Raw genomic sequence first — 20,233 nt, 5'->3', positions numbered from 1 at the left:
AGCAGTGCCTCAGAGAAGCCTATGGATGGAAGATGCAGCAGCTCTGCTAGCAGAGATTTCTGCATTCCCAACAAAACAGACTACTGATGAATATTAGAGTATATCACATCAGCTGATAAGAATTCCTACAAAAAGTGACAGCTGCTCATGAAGATGCAAGCTGCTCCCAATACCCTTAACCAAACACAGATTATATGTATGTACTGGCCAATTTTATTCTGTTTAAGATAAAACAAATAGTGCCTGTGTCTCCATCTTAATTTATGATGGTGCTATGGCCAATAAAGCACAGCCCCATTTTTCTAGACTTCTGAACTCATGGGACATTCCTATTTCCCACAGTTGCATCTGCCCCTAACAAATGATTAAACTATTTGTAACAAACTACACATTATGCATGAGGTCTGAGGTTGGAACCCCAACTTTCAAAAGAACTGAAATGCCTGTAGGGAAGTGCAAATTTGTTTGCAATGGAGGGGACTTAACTCTCTACTCCCACCCCATTTTCAAGTTGAAAATCTCCATCATCCAGGGGCCATTTTCCCTATGGAGCGAATATCAGTGAATGCCCCCAGGTCTCGACACACTGCTGTCAACCATAGTTCATGACTGCATTTTAGTGTACTTTTTAAGTTACAGGATCCATTCATGGATATCTCATGTAATTTAATTTGACTTTCAGATACAAAACCTGAGGCAGCACAGAAATATTAATTTCACAGGTAACATTCCACTCAATCACTCAAGGAAATCATAGTAACTTTTACCTATGTCATGACATAGCAAGATTAGGAACAATTAGCACAATAAAAAAGTTATGAGCATTGCTGTGATAATCTGTGATAGGAAAGTCGATATTGCAAGTATTTATGCTCTTACCAGTATAACTCCTATGCTATTGAGCTCTATAAGTTCCAGGTTTACACTGTTTGTATTTGTCTGTAGAAGGCTGGATATTAATCTGATCACATTTAACCTGGTGTTCCCTACAGGTGGATCCAATACACCCCATGTTGTCTTCATAACACTTTTCTAGACAAAAAAGAGAACAAAAATATTGAAATATTACTCAAACTCCAAAGTATTATTTATCCACAAGGGGGAGGGGGCAGGAGGAAACAAGGTAATCACAAAACTAAGTCTGAAACATTTAGCAGAATACCTAAAAGAGAAACTCAATGTTAGTCCCATACATTATGTTCTACAATATCATGGGCTGAAAATGTGAGGACATATATGTAAAATAAGCAGTTCAATGATCAGTTGGCCAATGACAAAACAAGTTCTCAAAGTTGCATTTCTTCTGCTAAAACCATAACAAGATTGAGACTTGGTCTCCTTCCTTTGGCATATACAGAGTATTGGATGGGACAAGGCTATTTCATTCTGTTCAAGGCTTTGAAGAAGCCAATAAATAGCAAGTCACTCTTGCTGCTTGGCATGGGAGAACAGGGAGGAGACTGGCATAACTTTTCAACTTCTTCAAAGCCTCACTACCAAAGTTGTAAGGTAGATCAGCCTTCCCCAATCCGGTGTCCTCCAAAGGTTGCTAGACTACCACCTATCATCCTTGACCATTGGTCATGCTATTTGGGGTGATGGGAGCTGGAGAAAATATATACAGTGCACTAGGATGGGGAAGGCTGATCTAGGCAATCATGCTGCAAAGCTTGGTTCTGCACGTCAAGAAAGGGAAAGCAGCAGAACTAGAATCGGGCAATATAATGCTCTCAGTTTCCTTGGCAATGGAGGTTCACTTCTACACTGGGAACACAAAATGAGGAAGAGAGGGGAGAAGCAGTTTGGTCGCTGAGGTGATAGAGAGACTCCCTCTGGGACTGGAAGAAGGGTGGCTTATTTACTTATTTAAAATATTTATCCACACCTTTCCACCTCATTACTGAGATGCCCAAAGGAGATGTCATATAATATTAAAATAGCAGAAATAATATAATATCAAACAAAGCAAACAGCAAACACAACAGATTAAAAACAACTCTTAAAAGCCAAGTGTATATAGGTTACCCACCAATGTCCAATTCATCAAACAGTGGATGAGTGCCCTCGAAGCTGGATTTATGGAACAGAATGGCTCCAATTTCACATGCACTAAATGTTTTACTTACTTTGGGGGGCTCCAAGAGCAGTTCATGGAAGGATGGAAGTCGTGCTTTTATGGCTTCTAATACACTCTTGTTGACCAAATATGTTGAGTGGCTCATACCTGGTGGGCAAATCTCTATGTGACCTTCAAATCTAAAATGAAGAAAAGGTAAGCTCTTTAACACAGAAAGCACAGCTACTTTAAAAAGGCAGATAGATCAGCAAGCTGACTAGGCTAGATAATAGTAGAGGGAACAAATCAAATTTTTTACATTCAACTCTCCTTTCACTTAAGGTGATACAGTATCTGCATTGTTGTTCACCGACCCACATCTAACAATTCTTTAGTCTTTCCCTCAACCCAACACACAGACACACAGTAAAATGATGTTTTAAAAATTCGATTAACATACACAAAAACTGACTTCTAAGCAACATGAATCTCATATTTTTGCAGTGATGTATTCATGATGACCCCATTTCAGAAGCTTCCACTTGGACTGTGCAAGACTTATTATTTCCAAGAATGTGTATAAGATAAATGTTTAGGTACAGATAATGTAGTCACAATTTACATCAATTTAATAGAATCATAGAATTACAGAATTGGAAGGGATCATGAGGGTCATATAGTTCAACCCCCTGCAATGCAGGAATCTTTTTCACAACGTGGGGCTCACAACCCTAAGAAGTAGTGACTCATGCTCTACCAACTAAGACATTAATATAAACTAATGACATTAATTTACACAAATGATACCATATTGTTCCAACTGTTCCCTATAGTGAAATCAGTGCCGCAATGGACAGAAAGTGGCCTTTTACATGTATAAACTGCATTTGCTAAACACCTTCTTACTATCCAGAATCCACAAAACTAGGTAGAGATCAGAAAAATGCTCATTCAGAAACCTTTATATATATGCAACTGCACACAGTCATCTGACCAGGGTAGAAACAACACAACTGCTGCTGGATAAAATACTGTTAAACAGTAGAAACATTAAAAGACAATCTTACGTTGGCCGTCTCGTTTCCAGTAAGGTCAGCAATATCTGAATTGCACTGACTATAGCTGATTCGTTTTTCTCTTTATGGAATATATTTGATAGCAGCTGTTCTATGATTTCTTTTCTAAAGAGAGAGAAAACATTGTTGGAAATTTAACATTCCCTTTTGTAGGTGTAGGCATCTGAAGGAATGCTTCTCTTTTTATCAACCTGCCCAGGTTCTTCTCATTGTTCCACCACCAGAGGCAATACATTCAGTGGTGACACATGATAATAGTGCCTTTTCTACAGTGACACATCTATTATAAACCAGGCACCAAATTTTTTAACATTCCAGTGCTCAGTTAAGACATGTCTTTTTGCTCAGGCATTTATGGAATATTAGACTGCTTCTAGGCTAATTTGTATTTTAACCTGCTATACTTAATTAATTGGATATAGCATTGCTTCAAAACTGTATCACACCCCTAGATCTTTTGCAGGGGGGAGGGGATACTAAATATATTCTGAAATGAATAAATACATATTTTTCAGGAAAGGCATACATATGGCCTATAGTTTGTTCTTTGGTCCAGAGCTGCTTGCGTTTTTCTTTAATAAAAGAATCAGAATTATTTTAATAGCAACCCTAATCCTTGTAACAGTAATGGCAAGCTCATAAACCAGGAAATGATCACATGGCACTAAAATACTTTCATAACTGGGGGAACAGCCTTGACCAATATAAACATTTAGTATTTCTGGACATTGCTGTTATCTACTATGCACACAAACTCTGCCCTTGGCCACCTCCCCTTTAGTTCTTGACTGCATCCTACAACCCACACTCTTGACAAAAGTAGTAGATAGGTAGCCGTGTTGGTCTGCCATAGTCAAAATAAAAAAATTCCTTCCAATAGCACCTTAAAGACCAACTAAGTTAGTTCTTGGTATGAGCTTTCGTGTGCATGCACACTTCTTCAGATACACACTGAAGAATAATAAGAATCATGTGTTTCTGAAGAAGTGTGCATGCACTTCAGATGTGTATCTGAATAATAAGAATCATGTGTATCTGAAGAAGTGTGCATGCACACGAAAGCTCATACCAAGAACTAACTTAGTTGGTCTTTAAGGTGCTATTGGAAGGAATTTTTTTATCTTGACAAAAGGTTAACTCCCTTGCTCAGTTCCCATTCTGTGGATAGTATCAGGCCATATACTGCACCACGGCCAGTTATGTACTGCAAGCATCAACAAATAGTGCATAAAATTTATTTGTGACCCCTTTAAAGAGTATAGATCCTAGTTTTACCATTCATAGATTTCAAGGCATTAAGTTACTTTAACATCTGCTTATATAGATAAAAAACATAAGTAAGTTTCCTTAGTATCAATGCCATCACCTTTGCAAACCATGTACTTTTTCTCTCCGAGCCTTTTACTCTTTCCTCTACTCGCATGCACAAGAGGGAAGGAACAAGCAGGGAAGACTGAAACTCATGCTTGCTTATCTCTGTAATGTCAAACCATGGTTTAGCGTAACATCTGAACTAGGTCAGAGTATAGTGCATCTCAAGGTTGTTGCTGTTTATTTTTTAAAAAAATACACATTAAACTCTTTTATCTTTGTTAACGTGATCTAAGCATTTTTATGTCTTGTTTCTTACAGAGAATGCACTATCATACTTCAGAACTTGCATTCAAGTTACATCATTCTCTATGGCACATGCAAAGCATTCAACATTTCAAAAAATGTCAATATCCATGGAATATATACATACATCTATGACAGCAATGACAACATCAGGTCAACCTACTTTTCTAGTGTTGCAAGCAGCGGATCTGGTTCTGAACTGTTTTGTACTTGTAGCATCTGGTCTCTACTCAAGCGGATAATTTCACAGAGTGACTGGGATGCGTTTGAGTGTCTCTAAACAACAAGGACAGTTTATGGAATAAAATAAAAAAAACCCCTACAGTATTCATTGATAGTTAGCACCAAAGGTTAAGACTTAAATGCAAATTCACCCAATTCCCGGAAGGCAACACAAATTATGAGTGTTAAGCTACAGGACCAGCAGCTCCTCCTTATACGCTTCTCATTCTGTATAGAATGCAGGTGACAAAATTGAAGTGTGTGGATTTTGTAAGCAAGGCATAACTATGCACAGAAAAGTTTTAAATCAGAGAAGAGTGGCTTTTTGCCCCTTGGGGGGCACATGTGGCAGTGGGTGGGTGGGCAGGAGCTGCATGCCAGTGGGTGGGGCTGGTGACAGTATCTCCTTTTACTGCTCTTAAGCTTGAACAAAACACATTCAACTCCCCTTTTCACACAGACACAATCATCTCCCCCAACTCCCTCTCTCACACACTTTTAACACTAGTTACAGATAGGTAGCCGTGTTGGTCTGCCATAGTCAAAATAAAAAAATTCCTTCCAGTAGCACCTTAAAGACCAACTAAGTTAGTTCTTGGTATGAGCTTTCGTGTGCATGCACACTTCTTCAGTTTTTTTATTTACACTTTTAACAGGATCCTCTCCAGCAATCCTGCTGCAGACAAGATTGCTATCTCCATAATGCTTGTGTATCTGATAATGTGTGTATCTGAAGAAGTGTGCATGCACACGAAAGCTCATACCAAGAACTAACTTAGTTGGTCTTTAAGGTGCTACTGGAAGGAATTTTTTTATTTTGACTATGGCAGACCAACACGGCTACCTATCTGTAACTGGATCCATAATGCTTAGCAGTGCAAGACAGCAGATTTTTTTGCCACAGTACAAGTGATGGTTTATCATCTGGGTGATGGGGAGAAGTGGGAGGGGCTTTGTGGGGCTTGGCATGGAGAGCAGCAAAGGGCAAAAATTTCCTACAAAATTTACGTGAATATGAACCATGACATGTATTCCTTACATCTTCATCTTGAGAAGGATGCACAATTTCCACAAGCCGCTGAATTATTTTTTCTTCATTCAACCACTGTAGAGACATATGGGGGAGGGGAGGAAATTAAGTCTCCTTTCACATTTTCATCAGTCACACAGATCAAATAGATAGTACCACCCACAAGCGAAATTATACATTAAAAAGTGCATTCCCAGAGATAACATCAGTAAAACTTCAGAAACTTGAAGGAACCCATAAGCAATATTACCACATGCAAAGTATAATTCTTTATAAAAACCAAGAACATGCGTATGGGCAATCTTTAAGGGTGCCAGGGAGAAAGAAAGGATCTCTAACAATTATACCAGAACTTTTTGTATTTATTTTTGGGAGTGGGGGGAGATGTCCTACACTAGTACACTGATTAGTATATATATTAATTATCTGTCATGTTGCAGAGAAGGCATCCGGTACTGTTTCTACTCTAACAGCAGCTGGTAAGTTTTTTAGCATTGCAATATACCGCCAAATCTTTAAACAACATACCAGCATTCTCCCCACAAGGTATACAAGAAGAATATTTTGAGACATTTGCATATGTTCTGCCCTTTAATGTGAATCATTTCTGCTAATTAAATATGTTATCACTGGGTAGACCCACCAAATGAAAAAAAAATAAGACCTCTTTTGTTTACCATCACTCCAGCTTTCTGTGACTGGCATATTATATTTTCTCTTATGCTTGCGCAGACTGATTTTAAGTGACTTATGCTGCCATATAGCATTCCATTGCTACATGTCCAGTTCCTCCTGGAGATCATGTTCCCAAGTTTACTTAAACCCCAACAGCATTCTTGTAGATTTTTCAATATTTATTTCTGAAACCAGGCCTTTAAGATCATCCTCTGCTTCTAAAATTACTAATTCAAAGACTATGAGAGGCCCATTTAGCTTTTCTCTGATAGTGGAATTAGAAATAAAATTAACATTTGTGTTATGCAAGTCTGCACAGTGTAAACCCTAAAGGCCAACAATGAATCAATTTGCAGTTCCCTGAAGGGATTCCAAATATGCATTATCTGCAGTCCTTCCAACCTTTGTGGAACAAAGATAGGAAAATTTCGGCATCACTGTGTTCCTCCTCCATTGATTCAGAGGTGTGTGGTGGTGGCAGCGGCATTAGCTTTTTGAGCCATGACACACAGCCTACCAGCTTATAAGAATCATTCTGCATGTGAATTGCTAGGAGCGTTAAAACTTTATGTGCTGTTTCAACAGATGGAGGGGGGGGGAATAGCAAAAGAGGGGGGGAGATACATAGATATCTGCAATGGGAGAGGCATAATATAGACAGTAGAGAGGCTTATGGAGTGTGGCTAGAGCTGCAGGAATACAGACGAGAACATGCATTAAAAGATGGAGAGAAAGGCAGAAAGGTTAATAGACTGGTACAGAGACTTGCATGTGGTAAAAAAGAAGATTATCAAATGGGGTGCATGGAGGAGAGACCGTAGTTCTAAAGAGAAATCACAGCATTAAAATAAAGTTGCTTTTCCTGTGATTGAAATAGTAAAACCTGCTCTCTGACTGATTTTTATGCACTGCTGCTGTAAGCTGACAACACTTGTATTTTTGTCAACACACTCTAGCATTCTACTTCACATTTAATGACTTGTACACAGAACACAAAATAGCTTAACATGCTATTTGAGCTACAACTGGAATAAACTTAATTGCTAGCTGTTAATTGATATTTTAAATGAATGTGTTGGAAAGGTGTTTCAAGAATTACCGCAAAATATTGATTTCATTCATGTGTAAACTATGGCAAGCTCAGTTGTCACTACTAACAATCTGAAACCACAACAGTTTTGGAAGTACAATCCCTTTTCCATGCTTCTAGATGCATTCATGGCATCATAGCCATGTATCTAAACCAGGTAACAAACAGCTGGAATATGGGGAAACTAAAAGCAGCTGAAACTGAATTTGTTTACAGTTCAAATACAATATTTAAGTGCTTGGTGAAAGCTAGCATTTCCATTCCAGCTGAACAAAACAGGAACCTCTCTACTACATCCCAGATCTTTTTCATTTTGTGTCTTGTCTTGTCTTTGAGAGTGTAAATCTCAGGGAAGGAACTCTCTTATCATTTGGATTTAGATATCTATTCAGCATTTTTGGCTGAAGAATAGGATGAAAAGGCTGCAAGTAAATAAATAAAAAAATAAGCATTTCATAGACAGCACAGGAGACAGTTACCTTTGCAAGTGAAGGATTTTTCCTGCTCTACTTAAAAACTGAATGCCAAGGGTATCTCACTAGCTATTTACAATTTCAGTTTCAAAAACAATGCCACTAATCTTCACTTTTAAAGATGACTCCCATTCCAAAAGTAATTACTTACATTTAACACTTCTTGCCTGGGCTGTGGAGGTTCTATGCATGTTAGCAGCCTGAGCAACAAGTCCATAATAGCAGAGGTTCCTATGTGCTTTATAATGAGGTCTACAAAATCATGCTTTTTCTTTAAGAAATCCACGATCTGTGAAAGATAAAAGGCAGAACATAAAAGTTGTGAAATAATAAAGCCAACAAAAACAGTAAAAACTAAATTGCAAGAAAAAAACTAAGTAGAGTAAGGCTTATCCCTCTTTGAAAGGGATGCCTTCCCCCACCCACAGTGGCCACATTCCTTCAGAGGACACACACCTTTCATTTTCTTCCATGCATGCACAGCTCCCTATTGCAATTTGAACTGAGGAAAAACCACCCGTGCACTGTGGGAGGTTGCCTTCCTAAAATGCAAATACTAGGCTCTGGGGGACCAATTTGGATGAGAATCCTGTCATGAGAGGTTAAAATGTTTAATTCTTCTATCTCCATTTGTTTCAATGGGTCTTTGTAGATAATACAATCACAGATGCAGAAGCCCTACAACTTCCCATGCAAGCATTCTAACCCTGATGAGATTTCCAGTTCCTGCAATTTGGACAGGAAGACATCTGCATTGAAAGCTGAGGGAAAGAGGCAGAGGAAAAGAGGCCCAGAATACCAAATAGGAAGCTTCCAAAGGTGGTATATGGCCCATGGGTGGTCAGATGGTTAAAGAGCCTCAACACATTCTTATATTCTTTTTGAAAAATCTATATATGGCACCAACATTAATTTGCCATAATAACTATTACAATTGTTGCTCTTCTAAAGATAGCAAGTGGAATGAAAGTAACTTAAGCTAGGCAGTTGAAAGCACAGTGTTTCCAAAGGAGCAATGAAGTAATTACCTGTTCTGGTTTTCTGCTAATAAGAATACTTAGCACCTTGCTGAAGAAACTGGCCAATAACGGATTTAGGGGTGGCTCATTTAGAAGAAAGCTATACAGTTTTGTTAATAATGATTCCTCTTCTCCCAGTCTATCATTGATCTGTGAAACATCTGAAGTAAGCAGCTCACAAGATATGTTTGGATATCTGAAGGAGAGAAGTAGACATTTTACTTAATTAGTAATAATAAATAGCCTTACACACCAATAACAAGTGCTTTATCTAGCAATGCTGAGTGTACCATTATATGTAGTTTGAATACACAAAGTGCAAAGAAAATCAGTGATACCCCTCAGTTTGTGGAGGCAGGCCAGCAAACATCCAGGGGTTACTCCCTCTCTATCAACAAAACATATATAATCATCTATTAGGTCCACCACCAAGCTGCTCTTACAGCTGGGGCCACCTGGCAGAAGGCCTTACCCAGGCCTGATCACTACACCAGCCTGAAGCTGCTGTATGAATTGAGCCCAATTTGTCTGCCAACTCTACCTTATGCTGTTGCCATGATGAATGGAAGGACTGTGGATGCAGTGATAAATCCATCACTCCTCAGGGCCTTGGTGGCAGCAGTGACTTATTAAGATTGCTATAAGAATGGTCTCCAGAGACACTTGTTCTTTGCTGGCCAATCACCTGCCCATACATGCATTAAATTGATAATCACTGTGTGCTGCCAGGTCCTATCCCAATTTGGGAGGAGTGGGGTGCTCTAAAGCTATTCCATTGCTTCCCTTGAAGGAGTCTTTAGAGTTGATAATGTTAAGCACTGGGGCCCAATACTCCTGTATTTAGGCTACTTTCTCTGATTGGTAACAAGAAAGGTAGTCAATAAGGAGTTCTTCAGAACACATAGCATAAAAACAGAGTGAACCAGATCAATGCCCCCAATCAATCCAGCTGCAGCATCTTACACTGGGCCGCTTGCAAGCTTCAGTCCCCAAAACTGCTTGCTCTTGGAAAGTACATGATCAGAGGAGAAGCAGAGATTATGCAGAGCCAGAAGCCCTGCTTTATGCAATGTATTTATTGAGCAGACAACGGAGAGAGAGAGCCTAAATGAGTGTGGGGAGGGTCAGCACCCTTGCCTTTAGCTTTCTGTTATTAATCATAGTGCTTGATTGTGCACAGCCAAAGAGAGGAGAATGAGGAAGATGTGAAAGAGATGCAACATCAACCCCCACTTTGCCCCAAGGTATGTATCTCAAGTGGAGTATGTGTGTTTGCTTGCTTGCTTGCCATAGAGAAGGGAATGAAAGTGTTGTGGCTACAAATATTGACTAAAATATATTCATTTAGTATTCTCTGGCTGCACAGTTGGTGGAAACTTTGCTTAGCAATGGGGTGAATAATTCCTCCATGGTTCACCAACTCCTGAGCAAATGAAATAAAATCTTTACATTATGTGTGGAAAATGTAGTAGCACAGACCCAGTTTGCCCCCCCCCCCATATGCATTCACATATACTCACAACACAGGCTGAGAGCCTTAGTGGTGCCCCTCTGGAGGTTTCACCCAGGGCAAAAAAACCCAGGCTAGCCCCCTTGTAGCTACGGCACTGCACCATGCAAAAAACAACAACTATTGGCAGGCTTCCAAGTTAAGGATCAGATAAAATTTACAGGGGAGGTGGAACCAGCCTACTGCCCACCAGCTAGTCATACCTGTGCTAGATCATTGTTAAGATCACAGGACAATTCACAACACAAAAATGCAAAACGAGAATAAAATAATAATAATAATAATAATAATAATAATAATAATAATAATAATAATAATAAATCAATAACGCCCCTCCCACAATGCCAGACAAAGTAGACAGTACTGGTCCAGAGGTCTGACAGGAACAATGAAGAAGTTGTTTAGATGTCCTTAGTATCTTTTCAAGAGAGAAAACTGAGGAGAGAACCAGAATTGGCTGCCTCCACATCCAATCAGCTCCACCCCTGGATGTTGGGCTAACCTGTCCTTTGCCCCACCAGTGCACATGGGCACCAGCCACTACTGAAAGCAAGTTTTATATTATTATTTTTAAAAAGTTTTAATAACCTACAAGTACACTTAAGTAAAAAGAGAGAAATTCCTGCTATTTTGCAACCTATGAACTTTTAAATAGCGATAGGAGCACAAGCAACCTTTACCAACCATTCGAGTTTGACAGGTTTTGTATCTGACAACATTATTTCAATGAGGCTGGCTCTGGGTAGAAATCCAGTCTGATTAAGTACAGTATAATGCTTAAAACACTAATACACACAAACACACATATGCACCTTTCAAAGGCTTAAGGAGGATCACAATCCAAAATCATTATTAGTCAGAAACAATGGCCAAAGTAAGAAAAATATGCATTTCAAACTCTCCTAAAAGCCAGCAAAAGATGGATTAATATACTTGGGGGGCTGCTCTACACACCTTGAAAAAATGAATAAAAGGCCCTACTTCCAGCAGTAACAGTCTCAACCCACATGGAGAAGAACACAAAGCAGGACCTACATTAATGACTAAATTTGGTGTGGGAAGGGATTTTCTCAGATATTATAATTTAATCCAGAATATGAGTCAGCCTTCTTTATGCAGGCACCAGACTAATAGGCTGTACGTAACGCCCGTGTTCGCACAAGAAAAATCCTTTTCTCCATTAGTCTCTTGCATCCACTGATTTGCTCATACAAGCTGCCTCCACTTAAATCTCCACCGTAACCTCCATGCTCCCCTCTCCCACTCGAGTTTCCCCAACACCATCAAAAACCTTTCCTGAAAGTGCCCAACCCTTAGAGTAGCTTTGGCCCCCTAGTGTCTGCCAGAGCTTCTGGACTACAGCTCCATAGCCCCAGACAGCACAGCTGTATGGGCAGAGGATGGAGTTGTAGTCCAAAATACCTGGAGGGTGTTAAATTAGCTAAGACTAGTAGGGGGTGTACTTTTGGTTGGAAGCACAAGACAGCAGTGGGGAGATCACTTGCAGCATGTAGTTTCCCTGTGAACAGAGTAGAGATATAACCCAATGAGGTTTTTTAAAAGGTCTATTAAAAAAACATACCATAAAGAGGGACATGTTACCACCCTTAAACTATTGGTGCAACAGTCTTATGAAACTACAGTCAGCTATTCTGCTAGTGAGCTTTTGTCTTCCCTCAACTTCAAGCTCCTAGATCAAAACTCATTTCCTACTTGTATCTGATTTTTTCATCCATGTCTTGAGGTGGCTCTTCTATAATGAATGATACCAGATCTTCCAGACATTCCGATTTCAAAAGAAACTCTATAAGTTTGCGGTTTTGAGCTTTGCACTCTTGTAAAACATCATCTTCATCCATCAGCTCCTTCAGTGTTACATCTTCTCTCTCTAGAAGTGTGTCTATGTGGGATGATGAGTGAAGATCAAATTTCCAAAACATGCTGGTCTAGAGAAAAGGAAAAGCACACACAGCATTAATTAAAGGGACAGATAGTAGCAGGTCTCTAACAGTCTTTAGGGAAGCCGTTCTCCTGTTTCCCTCGTTCTCAGTTTGCACACAAAACTGCAGAAGCAAAAGCAGAAAGCAGGGAAAAGATGAACAGCGTTAAAAATTGGACTTCATGGAAGATGAAGGAGTATTTTATCAAAGTGCCTTGAATGATAAGCCAATGTCTTAAATTTCAATAAAGTTGTTAGCTAGTTGAAGAATTGTAAAATTTTGACATACAAGATTTGACATGTTAATGCAACAACAGTAAGAAAAATGTTAACCCAGCTTAGAATTTTCCAGTATCTTCTTGTCTTTTTATCTAACAGCAAACTGATGGCACTCTAAGTCAGTTTCCAAGAAGCAGCTGATTCAAGAGATTGTTAAAATGCTAGTTGAGAGTTAAATCAGGAAAAATGAGAGGATTTTAGCTCACACGACTGTGGATCCATGTTTATCTCACTAAGGTGCCTATGTGTACTATTATCTTTTATCTCTATGGATACTATTGCCAAGAATAGAATTAAGCCCTTTATTAGTTTGCACCAAAAGATCTGGCTTTCCTTCACCTAGCCCATGACTCGCAAGAGCTCATGAAATTAACAAAAAGGCCAACAAGCAAAGTATCAACACTACAAACATACCTTTGGCCTCATACTGACTCAAGGCTTAAGTGATTTTTCTTGGCACTGCATTGATGCAAATTAAGACAAGGCCGTTTTTTAAAAAATGTGTTGATGCACATGTATTTCAGAAACTCAGCTTAATTCCTTAACAAGTCAATGCTGCACAAACATTATTAAAAATTAAAGAAATGAGGGCATGAGCCAGAACCCTTTTTCCACTTCATAATAAAACGTTACAAACCCAGCCCCAATTAGTTACCATAAAATCCTTTTTGAGAATGGCTTATTCTCCTCAAACTTCAACTGTGCCCACCAGCATTAAACAGAAGTTGGTATACATGCATAGGACTATTATACATAATTCTCACTGCTATAGCAAATAGACATCAGTTGCATTAGCAAATCACATTAAGGAGGAAAAACAGGAATTGAGTTAGATAAAGTGCCCAGTAACCCACATATGTTTTTCAAACACATCTATAACCTTATAATTTGCCATTTGCCAGAGTTAAGTAGCAACTGCCTACTGGAAAACATGCATGCAGAACACTTTCTATGGAAAATGATACGTGCTCATTCTACCATGTTGCACTGCATTATGATGGTAGCTTTGGTTCTCTCATTTTAAGGCAACAGCAGAGAGAACCAGAGTGGCATATACAGCCAGCATAATACTGTCATGAATTCAGCACAGGTCAGCACTCATAAAGATGCATGTGTTATGCTCTCCATAAATAGCTAGTGGTGAAGGTATAGAGAATCACATTTTTCCATTGTGGAGAAAGATCCAAGTTGAGCCAAAAATTGTAGGCACTTGCCTTTAAAATAGGCCATAGCTCTCTAAGCACTTCACTGAGGCAAGCTCCACTGAAACCAACAATGCTTGCTTCCAAATGCATATGGTAAAGATTGAGGAGACAGCCAGCAAGTTTGGTTTGTTATATTCATTGGGTATAAGGGGATCAGGAGGACAATCTGATTTATGTCTGTTACCAACACTCTCGGTTGTGAAGTATTGTCTACTGATATACATCATGCCACCCTGCCCTCATTTGGGAGGAAGGGTGGGGTATAAACTAAACAAAACAAAAAATTATTTAATTATTTAAATCTAACAGGATTCACCCAGTGCACCACATCAGTGAAAGTTGTGTACAAGGAGTTCTGCTTGTGCAAGTGGACTTTCCCCCACCACCTCCCCCTGTGCCCACCAAAATTGGCACAGAGAGGGGGGTGTCATTCCATCTGACAAGCAGTAATGTTTGTGCAGAAAGAACTTTTATAATTGTATAATATTGAATTCCATGCTATGACATCATGTGTAAATATTAGAAGGCAGAAATGGCCCAAAGCTAGCCAACCAATTAAGGTATTAGTGCACTTACAAAAGTTGCTCAGATTTCATACACAGTATAATTTACACACAAACTGGAGTCAAACATTGGCTTATTTGTCAGGCTACTGCAACCATTTCTTGTTGACAAATACAGGGTAACTTTCAATCCAAAAAGCAAGGTTCATTCTACATCTATTAAAAATAAAATCAGTTTTCCAGACTTTAACCCCAATCAAAGCAACCCGAATCTGTGAACAATAGTACTTCTGACAAAGAGTTCCAGAATAATTCCTGGGCACTAAATTTACAAACCTACACATACTTACTTGAAATTAAGTCCCACTGAACACAGTGGTGCTTACTTCCAATAATGTATGCATAGATCATGCTGCATGAAAATATTTCCCTAGCTACATTCATTCATACATACATACATACATACATACATACATACATTTCATTGATTTTCAATGAATTGATTCAGGAAAGACTAACAGTAAGTAGCAACAAAAAAGAAAAGCATACTACTGCAAACATGTTACTGCGTTATTTCACAAACTTTCTCCCAGGCAAGCCGTATTAGGGGCTGGTTTCTCAATATGGCAGATGCTGACCAGATTATTCCATCACTTTTCAACAGGAGGCCAGGACCCTTGGAATAAGGAAAAACACCACAAAATGGATCAAAGGGCAAATCAGAGGAACCCTTAAAATAAGAGAACTTGTCTTTAATAAACCCACATCATTAAGACTTTACTAGGTTTACAAATGTGCCAACATTCAAATAAATGTCATGGTGTTTACTACTGACACAAATGAATCTAGTGGCACTTTTCTGATTCTCATGGTGACAAATGCATAAACATGTTTCACAGACTCCACACTGCATTCAGTTATGGAGTAGTCAATTTCTTGTTCGGGACTGTATGTCTTATTAGGACCAGGCATACCCCTATTCATTCTTCAACCTTATGCACATGGCAATACATTGAAACTGTACTGGACCTGAGAACTTTGGACTTTACAGCTTGGTGAGTAAAAATTGGGTGTAGCTGTAGCACTACTGTGGCAGATAACTTCTACCTCCTCTTTGTGGCAGTGAAAAGAAAGGAAGAAGGCCCCTTCCCAGATGGATTGTGTGAGCTGGCTCTGCATTAGTATTCAACTACCAATTGTGATAAACTATTTCAAATTATGTATCTGGTCAAACTACATCAAGTACTGAATGGTTATGTTGGAAATGTTACTTTCGAAAGTATTACTGTGAGCTGCTTTGGGCTCAACTTTGTTGTGAACCGAGAACCACTATGCATAATTCACGATCCCCACCCATGGAGTTAGCCAAAACAGTGATTAGACACTTGGTGAATTTTCCATCCCAAACTGATGCTATCAACTGCAACATGCAGTGCTCCAATTCAGGAATAAATGATCAATACTAAACCTAAGAGCTCTGTTGGATCAGACCAAATACTCATGCAGGCCACTCTCCCATCTCCCACACTGGCCAACCCTGTGCCTATGAGAAGCCCATAAACAGGACAGGAGGGAAATAGCTCTCTCCCACTGTTGCACCTCAGTGACTGGTATTTGGAGGCATACTCCCTGTGATCCTATCATAACTAGCAGCCATTTATAGCCTCATCTAATCCCTTTCAAAAGCGATTGAAGCTGGTGGTCAACTCATCCCATTGAAGGGCTCACTAATTATATGCTTGACTACCAAGCCTCATTGGAGCTCTGCATCAACATGAATAAATCTTATCTTCATTCCACACAGTGTATCCAGTTTAGAGTCTTATTCTTTTGCTCTCCTACTCTTTTGCTGCAGGGCACCCACCATGGGGATCTTACTATTAGATCCATGTGCAAGCCAGGCTTCTTGGAAGATGATTACATAGCGCTGGTTTCCCAAAACATTGTGGAAGGGCAGAAGTTATTCAAAGGTTCAGCACTTGCAGAGCCTCACCTGATTCAGACGATTTGGAGAGAGGCCAGAAGATGGTTGTCATCTACATACTGGTGGCTTTGTGCTCCAACTCACTGAAATGACATACTGGTGACCTCATGGTCTAAATTCCCCAGTGGCTTGATATTGCTGTTAAAAAGCATGGGGAACAAGATGAAACCCAGCAGTATGCTACAGCATAAGTGCCAAGGAGTTGAGCAGCAGTCCTCCAACGTCTCTCTCTTGTATGGCCCAAAGCCATATTAAAATGGGTCTGGATAATCTTCTCCTCCCATCATATCAGAAACTGATAATCAGATTCACAGCTAACTCAACAACCCTGCCTACCAACCTCAAATGGTTTTGTAAGTGTATAGTTCCATGTAGGTTTCTATAGTTCATGTATAGGGAACAAGGTTTCCATCCATTGCTATGTTGCAAAACAATGAATTTGATAATCAACAGGGCAGTTCTGGAGTAAGGTTCCATGCAATTAGGAAGTATCCTGGCAACACTATCAGTTATTATGACTTTATTGAATCATATTACTTTTGTTGAATCTGTTGCTGTTGTTTACTTCATTTATAAGCTACTGTATTTGATATTATAATAATTGCAACTTTTTTAATGCTATTGTGATTATTGTGAGCCGCTTTGAGCTCAACATCTGTTGTTGGAAAAGTGGAATACAAATATTAAATCAAATCAAAATCAAAACTCTGGGCAGTTTGGAAAAATCTTACTGAATATACTAACAGGGCACAGCTGCCATATTCCTTGGCAGCAGCCTTGGCAGATATATGCAATGTGTGAAAATGGTGTGATTTTTTGTAGAGTTATATGGATTTTTTAATGCACCACCATTTTACTTTCTTTTTAGTTCATTTCCTATGTCTGTACTCCTTCTATGACATATAGGGTACACCAGTTATCTATATTATTTATATGTACTGCCTATCAAACAATTTCTCCCCTATTGCATGCTATTGTTCTCTAAACTATGTGCAAAATTAATGAAGTGTTTTTTTAAAAGGATCAAAACAGATGCTGAGCTTTGTTCTTCCCATATACAACTATGATCATATCATTGCATATTTTTAACAAGCCTGGCAAGACACTTTTGAGTGTCATCTCAGTCCAATAATATCTTCTTCCTTTGCTGTTACTCAGATATGGAAAAAGTTGCCACAACTGATCCCGCTTGCAGTTCCAATCTCATCAGGATCAAACAAATTACTCACTATTTCTAACTTTAGTCTTTACAATTGTGGGCAACAAAGCCCAACCTACTCAATACAGTTTGAGCCAAAGAATTTCCATCAATGGAGTCTGGTTTGCACTAGAATAGACTGCCCACCTCAATTTAATAGGACTGGCTGCGAGTCTGCAAGGAAAGACTATTCATTGCTACTTGTACATTCAACCAGATACTATGTGAACAAACAAGGAGGCATGGTTTCCAAGTGTACTGTATTTACTTCTGCTCATGACCTAGAACCATGTATCTTGTTCCATAGAGCAACTTTTGGGAGCACACATTACATGAACTGAGGAGCTGCTACTTCCCTTCGTATTCTGGCGATATGTACTATCTCCTCTAGGATTACTGTACCCTCTCATCATCATCTTATGAAAAGCTTTCCAAAAATGATTCCTTATCTAACCAATATCTTTGATAGGGTACCTTTACTACTTTGGAGTCTTCTCACTCAGCTCTTCAGCGAACCTTCTGAACTGATAGCTAACTGCCACCTTCTTTCCTTCAAAAACAGCCCTCCTTGCCTCGACCACGCCTGCACATAGAATGAACTTTTGTTTTTTACTGTAATCCTCCTGTCTTAATACAAATATAAGGTAGCCCACAGACCAGGTATCACAATCATATTCACCAACACAGTAACTTTTATTCAAAGAATCAAGGAAAAAAGGATACAATTCACCTAAGAAAGGGAAGCCCTTTTAGTTTAGTCAAAGAATGTCGGCCACTGGGTGGTATCCACAATCGTTACCAGTTAGCCAAACTCCTCCTATCAACCAGTGTCAATGGGCATTTGACATTGTGAGAATATCTGAGCTCTCCCCTCAATTGTCATTCAACTCAGTAGCTAACAAGGAAAATCCCAAGAATGTCACCTACAGTAAACACACACACACACACACACACACACACACACACACACCCAATTAACTAGCACAAGTTCATTGTTCAAATTAACCTCTAGGTATCTTAAGAAAGTTGTACCATGCTAGGTTGGTCAACTTTCTTAACATATCTAGAGGTTAATTTGAACAATGAAGAAAGGATTTCCCTGTCTAGTTGGGAGGTAAGAGTTGTTAAAACAATTAGGCCACATAACCCTTGTCGATCTACTGAAAAATCACTCAGTGATCTATCAATAGATCCTGACCTACTAGCTAACCACCCCAAAGAGCTCAGTTCTGTTACTAAAAATAAATTCCTGGGATGAGCATGTGCTCATAGGCACTCATGCTTCTTAGTTCTAAGAGTATGTTGCCATCTATCCCACCAGCAACTGTTTTATACCTGGCTGTGGTTCATGGGCCTCAGTTCTTGGGGGGGGGGCAGAGTAAATTCCACAAGGCTAAAGTGTGCCCACCCCAACTTTGAGGACACTGTTGAATAACTTTTTCCCTTGCCTTCAATGTTGTTAGATCCTCTCTTGTAACTAAGATACTTTTGCAACTACTTTCCAATGAATTAACACAGAGAAGTTGGAATCCATTTCAATATTTAAAATCTGGCTACTTAGTCATATAAACAGAATTAACATATACCATAATGCACCCCCATCTCTCTTCCCTTTCGCATGTGCATGAGAGAGGAAGTTAGTTTAGCAGAACTTAGAACAATTCAATGTTAATGTTTAATAAGTTACCAACTTTTGAAGGCATGTACTTTTGAAGGAAAATATGAAGTTAAATGCTCAGATTACAGTAGTCACAATAGGAAAATCAACATTTGTCCTCAGCTTCTTGATGCTAGTTGAGCAGAACAAACCACAGCCCCCAGTTTGGACACAATACTAAGCCAGGAATTGTGGTTAATTGATCCCACTTGCACCAGGGGACTAGTGAAGTGTCAGCAATGTCAGGTAACAATTTGCTAAGAAAGCTAAGATTTCCTATGACATGCAAATGCAACAACGGGTTAAGAGTCACTATTTGTTTCAGGTTGCGTCTGCTTTCTTTATAAGCTCACCTTTTGGTAGTGTATGGTTGAATTACATTGCCAGCTTTCAAATTTGTGCTAAGCAGGGACCTGCATGCAGAAATATAGTACCCATCTTAAGACAGACAAGAGTGTCTGGAATCAGTCACTGCCTGGGCTGAGGGAAGAAATGCAAGCTTAATCCCTTTATGACACATTGTTGGTGAGGAATTTACCATACTACAGAACTGTGTTCACCTGTTTCTGGACAGGCCACGCATGGCTTTGGATCCAGCATTGGTCTTCAGACGTTCAAGTAGCCTTTGTAGCCTGAAGCACCTTTTACCAAATTTGGTTGGTGCACCAGCTTCCTGAGGAAGTAGGTCTTTTTCCATTAT

At 39.3% G+C, this 20,233-nt stretch overlaps 1 protein-coding gene across 37 annotated transcripts in view; it reads right to left on the bottom strand.

The window, feature by feature from the left end:
- PPP6R3 (protein phosphatase 6 regulatory subunit 3) overlaps window positions 1–20,233 on the bottom strand; it is a 55,827-nt gene that overhangs the window by 22,121 nt on the left and 13,473 nt on the right. For 12 of the 37 annotated variants that reach the window (XM_083479588.1, XM_083479607.1, XM_083479582.1 and 9 more), the window contains 8 exons: window positions 12,482–12,714; window positions 9,268–9,454; window positions 8,391–8,528; window positions 6,011–6,076; window positions 4,913–5,025; window positions 3,124–3,237; window positions 2,127–2,256; window positions 880–1,032 (listed from right to left, as the gene is read on the bottom strand). In XM_083479588.1, coding sequence (XP_083335714.1) covers window positions 880–1,032; window positions 2,127–2,256; window positions 3,124–3,237; window positions 4,913–5,025; window positions 6,011–6,076; window positions 8,391–8,528; window positions 9,268–9,454; window positions 12,482–12,708 — 1,128 coding nt within the window. In that variant the 5' untranslated portion in view covers window positions 12,709–12,714. Of the gene's footprint in view, window positions 1–879; window positions 1,033–2,126; window positions 2,257–3,123; window positions 3,238–4,912; window positions 5,026–6,010; window positions 6,077–8,390; window positions 8,529–9,267; window positions 9,455–12,481; window positions 12,715–15,243; window positions 15,371–16,687; window positions 16,817–18,350; window positions 18,504–19,886; window positions 20,014–20,233 lie in introns of those variants that run through there. The other 25 variants (XM_083479609.1, XM_083479579.1, XM_083479610.1 and 22 more) reach the window with 6 other exon arrangements.

The sequence above is a fragment of the Podarcis liolepis genome, assembly GCF_965112155.1.
Source record: "Podarcis liolepis genome assembly, chromosome: 1".
NCBI classification, from domain to species: Eukaryota; Metazoa; Chordata; class Lepidosauria; order Squamata; family Lacertidae; genus Podarcis; species Podarcis liolepis.
The sequence above is the reverse complement of the archived record's forward strand: the minus strand, read 5'-3'. Positions and strand labels throughout refer to the sequence as shown.